General features: G+C 31.7%; 1 protein-coding gene across 1 annotated transcript; it reads right to left on the bottom strand.

Annotated features, from left to right (window-relative positions):
• Nucleotides 1–2,527: 2,527 nt before the first annotated feature.
• LOC132736209 (uncharacterized) lies at nt 2,528–5,993 on the bottom strand. The gene is made up of 2 exons (XM_060723305.1): nt 5,847–5,993; nt 2,528–4,303 (listed from the first exon to the last, which is right to left on the bottom strand). Exons 1-2 carry the CDS (start codon nt 5,851–5,853, stop codon nt 3,165–3,167), a joined length of 1,146 nt encoding a protein of 381 aa, XP_060579288.1. The 5' UTR covers nt 5,854–5,993; the 3' UTR covers nt 2,528–3,164.
• Nucleotides 5,994–6,375: the final 382 nt, after the last annotated feature.

The following is a 6,375-nucleotide window of genomic DNA, read 5'->3' as shown; positions in this document are numbered from 1 at the left end:
TTATTTCCCATTGTTGTACATAATAATCAATATTTTTTATTTTATTTTCTTTGACTTAACCAAGATTTTGCTTTTATACATTAAATATTAAGATCTTGCTTTATCTCAGTTTGTATTGTTCGTAGTTATTTAGTGCAATAATTTCTTGGATATATATAATAATATTGTAGATATTATAGGAGTTTATTTAGGGTAAATTTTAGTCTCAGCCAATTTTGAGCATTTTACTTTATATTGTTTTTAACTTTATTGAATAGAAATGAATAAAATTGATAAAGAAATGTTTATTGGTTTTTATTTGAGTTTTTATTTTAACTAGTTATTTAATATTTGGTTTATATTTTTAATTAAGATAATATACACATGTTAATACTTATACATGTAATAATATACAATTTGAAACAGAAAGGAATTGAACTAAGAGCTGCAACAGCTCATTCCATGGACTATCATTCCCCTAGACTCAGTTCTATTTTCTTGTCGTCTACTCCTGTATTGGTCAATTTAATAAATATTGTCAAGTCACTGCCAGTGTTTATCTAATTTTATTTTAAACTCGTTCACATTCTAAGCATCATGGTAGTCCTCTCCTTTAACAAAAGGGACAAGTACATGTATATATAACACATGGCTTATTATGATTTTAATTAAACCCTGTAAAGAAAAAAATTACAATATAAAATGCGTATTCAAAATGAATTTTACAATTACTTCCTTTAACAGTTTTATGTTTAATGAATAAAAATAGTTTAGGTCTACCTTACAGTTGAAATGATAGGGAACAGGGTAAATGCACAGGACAACTTTAAAGGGACTCTGCTGAGGTTTTTTAAAATGACAGGACTGGAAATAATTTTTCAAGATTAATGTTTCATTTGATGTAGGTCTAGACCAATAACTTGTCAGACCATTTGCTCACTCCTTTTTTCCAGAATAAGTATTCTAATTGTGAAATATAACCTATGATTTAAGGGGAGCAGGGCCTAGCAAGGGGAGTGGTGGCTAGTGGTAAGACGAATTCATTTTTGAGTTTATGTCTTAATTATCTTTTGCATATCTTTCTTCTTTACTGCTCAAGCTGATATGTGTATACATTCAAACTCAATGTTTTAGACTTTCATGGACTTTTTGACCTCAGTGGAGCTCCTTTAAAATCCAGTGTATTGTCATTGAATTTTTCAATTTCATTAGCAATATGTTTTGCTAGTTTCTAACATTATTACCTGACAGTGTAATTCCATTTTGTTTCCAGCATGACGTTGTTCAAAATTAGTATTTTATCAGTTTGTTGTCAGTACTAGTGTGTTGCCAGTATGATATAAGGAATCTTTCTGTGAAGGATAGTTTCATGGATAAAATGTCCTTGGCCGTGTCTTATATATAATATTATTCATTCAGTTATGGCAAGTCTATTAGTTTTGACAATTGAAAAGGCATGAATTTTAAGACATTTCCTTAAAGGGACTCCACTGAGGTTTTATAATATAACGGGACTGGAAACTGGATTTATTTTTCGAAATTAATGTTCCATTGGATGTAGGCCTAGACCAATAACTTGTGTGCAAAATTTCAGATCAATCTCTTTCTTCGTTTTTCAGTAATAATTATTGTAATTGTGAAAAAAGTTCATAGTTGAAAAGTGTGCTACACTTTCACTCAAATAGGGCTTAGAATAGCACAAAAATACGATTTTCATTTTTTTCTTAATTATGTTTTGGAAATTTTTTCCTTTCAAGTTACTTAGCTAGTTGACCTATGTAAATTTTTTTATGTTTTAAGCGTTTGTGCCTCAGTGGAGTTCCTTTAACTGTCAATGCACACATTTTTCATAAGGTTACTGTGATAGATTGTGAATCTGTAATATTTATCCATAATAATAACAGATTTCTAATCGTCTGATGAATAATTTACAAAACCTACACACTATCAGTCTGGGGTATTTTTAACAAGCTAGTATAGATCTGTGTATTTCTGCACTACACTAATGTCAGATTGATAGAGCTCTATAATCAAAACATCTGGTATCAGTATAGGGAAACAGACTGACAATATAACCCTCATATTATCAGTAACTATATAGATTGGCTGTTGCCAGCTGTTTTGTGTTAACCATTGGACACTCGACTTTCCTCAGCTCTATATTTGTTTACCTGTCGGTCCATTTCGGTGGTAACTTATTACAAATTCAATGATTTTTTTGATAATTACATTTGTATTTATGAACTCAATTTAAAATAACGTATAAAGAATACTGATGGTTACAAAGTAGGATTATAAACTGACCACCAAAGTTTGGGAAAAATCGAACATATACCTTGGTAACGTATCAAACAGACTGGATTTATATTGACATGTATTGACATATTGTATATATATCTGTGATACTGACATTGACAGTATTTTCTTTTCGTAATGTGAATACATCTTTAAAAATAACCTGTAACATATTTTGTCACAAAATCAACAAAAATTACTTCCTGTTTTTCTTTAAATGTTTTTATTTGTAATACTGTGAATAAAAATTATGCATGCAAGCAATTTTAGTGGTTGAAACTAATAAATCTTAGAAAAGAAGGGCAAATCTAAATGCATTTATAGTTGCTTCACTCTATTATAATTAAAGGCACATTACGCTCCAAAAACGTAAGCTCTATTTTAAAAGCACATTACGCTCCAAAAACGTAACATATTTCTTCTTTAGAAAGCCTGCAAACACGAGTTTTATAATGTTCAAATAACGATTTTAGAAAGGGCATCACCTGAGGTTAGCACCTGACCATAGTAGCGCTAAATGTGAAATAATATGTCAATAAATAATGTAGCAAAATATAAACAAAGTAGTATTTTTACTTCCGTACAATATATTAAACTACTATAAATGTACTTATTGCCAAACAGCTACAGAAGTAAATGATTGTTCATGTATTTGGCCGATGAGAATCTTTTTGGAAACCTAAAAAATGACAACACATATTGAAAGCTTTTAAGAATTAAAAAAACAGAAACATGTCTGGGGCATAATATAGGCCTCTAAATCAAGAAAAATCATAATCATGTATGAGAAATATTTAAGATATGAATATGTTTCCCTAGATCAATAAATAATGACAGTCGTGATTGATTAGATCAATTAATATATTACATAATTAATTTTAATCATCAATTCATCCGCGTTGACAACCGTGCATAAGAAAAGACATTCTTACACCTTGGCTTTTTCGCGCTATTTCATTCCCAGCGGAAGTAACACGTGGAGCACCTCTACTGGAAAGCGGTAACTGTCCATAACTACCCATTAAAACTCCCATAGTTCCTTGCGATTTCCGGTAATTATCTTCTCCGTCTACACTGACCCGTGAATGCGGACGAGAAGATGGCGGAGCACCGTAATCATGCATTAGTCTATTAATTTGTTTTCCTTTATTCAGTTCAGCGTTATCTTGTCCGTCAGCTTTTACCCTTGGTGCAGCGCGTGCAGAACTTGGCAATCGTTTGGGACTATGAACAAGACATTTCATTCGACCTCCTTTGTGTGGTTCTGCGATTTCTTCAGCTTCCGGTTTTACACGTGGAGCAGGCCTATCGGATGGCGTCTGCTGACCATATTGATTTAACAGCTTTGCCGCACGTTTTCCTTCGTGACTTTTTGCAATGTCCTCGGCTTCAGGTTTTACCCTCGGTATTGCACGCGTTGACAAGGGTGTGGCATACTTGTGTATGTACTTTTTCATTCTTACACCGGCGCCTAACTCGGCAGTTTTCTCCGCATCAGGTTTGACTCTAGGCGGTGCGCGTTCTGAGCTCGGTAATCGGTCCGGGCTGTGAACTATACAATTAATTCTATCACCTTTGTGCTTTTCAGCATCTTTCTCCGCTTCTGGTTTGATACGTGGGGCAGGTGGCGGAGATAACGAAAGCCGCCCTTGTTTCTGGAAAAGTTCTGCTGTTCTACCCCCAGCATGGACATGCGCTATGCCCTGTGCTTCTGGCTTCACTCTAGGAACAGCTTGTGGAGACAGATTGAGCCGTGGTGTCGGACGTCCTCCTATCAATTTGTCAACTGTCCCACGACCGGCTTGATAATTTGACATTGCTGCATCTCCTTGACATTTAGGTTCCGCTTTTGGAGTTCTGGTTGTTTTCGCTCCATATTTAAGCTCAAATGACCCTCTAGCCTTATTGGCAAAACCTTCTGCCTCGGGTTTGACTCTTGCCAATGGTCTCGGAGAATCAGATGCGGTTTCTTTTTTAAAACCTGGATAAGGCCGTGACGAAACGACCATCTCTCTAGTTCTATGAAATACTGTAAATATATAAAAAAAAAATATCATTAGTTTTGCCTTTACTTTTGTTTTATTTTGTCGGAGGATGAATAGTTAACAAAACGTAACAGCATTTTAACCGCATTTAGCCAAATACAAAAACTACATAGGTTTCATTTTGGTAGACATGTATAATCTTGGATAACGGATCCCAGATGCAATGCAAAACAAAGTGCATTTACTATTAGCACAGAGACAGCTACTAAATAATTTACATATACATGTATAGTCATTATATGTTATTATTGAGCGTATATACAACGTAAAAGTAACATAAAAATGGTATTTTATTATGTCATTATACTTAAAACCTAAACTGATACAGGAATGATCTAATGATAGTGGACCTTGTTTGTCATTCATCCAAACTTCTTTGTTGATGCATTGTGCACGTTTATTTTGATATCATAATTTATTTTGATAACATAATTCATTTCTATGTTGATATCATAATGTATTTTGATATCACAATTCAATATGTATGTATAACATGAATAAAAATATTTATGTTTCTTAACAAAGGAAAACAATTAAAGACGTGGAATAATTTCCGTACAAGGACTTCTAATAAGTAGAATTGCAATGAAATAAGGCTATTCATAATATATTCTTGCAGTAAAAAAAACAACACACCAGATATGTACATTTACTAAGATAGCCCTTAATTTGGTCTAACTATAAGAAATATATGCATATTTTGAATGAAACACATGTTCACAAAAAGAATAGACTTTTATTTGTTTTAATAATAACCTTTATTGAAAATTAAAAGTTGTCCTCTGTGATAACGTGTATTATTAGAATTTGTTCTTCTCATGTCTATGTATGTTATATACTGAGATATAGTTAATTGAAGAAATAACGATATAAATGGCTATATAGGTCGAGAAGTTTCTAGAGTATCGTTTCGTCTAGAATTCTTTATCTAAAAAGCTTGACAGTCACTCACAAGTATGCTATATAAAATGTTTACATATTATTGTTGACCACAAATAGTTAATATGAATTAATTCAATTCAAATTCAAACTATGTATATACATATAGCAAAAGGAAATGAAAAAAATAATAGAATTCATGTAAACAATTCAGTTATCCATATATGTTAAAGAAACCCTTGATTTGAGACACACAATATATGTTGAGCATGACCCATTCTCCTTTTCGTATGCCTGTACTTTTTTATGTCGTATTATATACAATTGTTAATAAAATTTTCTTGTTACTAGATAATGCAGCTATTCAGTAGGTACATATTTTGATTAAAAATCCCTGAAAATGATGAATGGTTTAGTCCAGACTGAAAGATAGACGAGGCCATTTAAGATATTTAGTGTGTTTAGGGTTTACATTCAACTGCTTTAAAAACATTTCAATTGATAAAAATCATTAAAATATAACCACTGAAATATGAGAATCTAACCGTTTAAACTTATTTTGTAAAACTTTAAACCTTATAATGAATGTTAATTCATTCATAATACAGATTGAAGGAGAAGAAAATGAGAGAATAATACGAAAATTACCTGGCATTTATCCCCCACTTTATAGAAGTAATTTTTCAATATTGACGTTCATAAAAGCTATCCGATTTCATTTTTAAAAGGTAGTCAAGTTTGAAATATACATTTGTATATTTAACGTACACGTTTAGCTAATCGATATCGATCTTACAACGGGTACTCTGTAAGCATTAATTCAATAGATTAACGGGGTGCGGTATAAATATTTTATTCAAGCAGACCGAATTGTAAAATGCGTATATAAACATGGCTTTGATGCAATATTATGCATTTATGACATTTTGAATAACAAGAAACATTGTATTTTTAGTGTGTTTTATTTCATTAGATTAAACATGCACATCGATTTTCAAATGCAATTATTGATAAATAAAGCATTGACAAATTAATAGATACATGTATTATTACAAATAAATAAACAAATCAATGACAAATTTACATGTAAATAAGTATAACTCTGAAAAATCACTATTTGAAAATTTAATTCAAATCTTTGATATTGCAAAACGATTATAATTCGCGATGCACGTTT

Source organism: Ruditapes philippinarum, unplaced genomic scaffold (genome assembly GCF_026571515.1).
Source record: "Ruditapes philippinarum isolate M1 unplaced genomic scaffold, ASM2657151v2 ctg8857_1_1_1_1, whole genome shotgun sequence".
In the NCBI taxonomy this organism is placed as follows: domain Eukaryota; kingdom Metazoa; phylum Mollusca; class Bivalvia; order Venerida; family Veneridae; genus Ruditapes; species Ruditapes philippinarum.
Note: the sequence above shows the minus strand (reverse complement) of the source record. Positions and strands in the feature narration are given on the sequence as shown.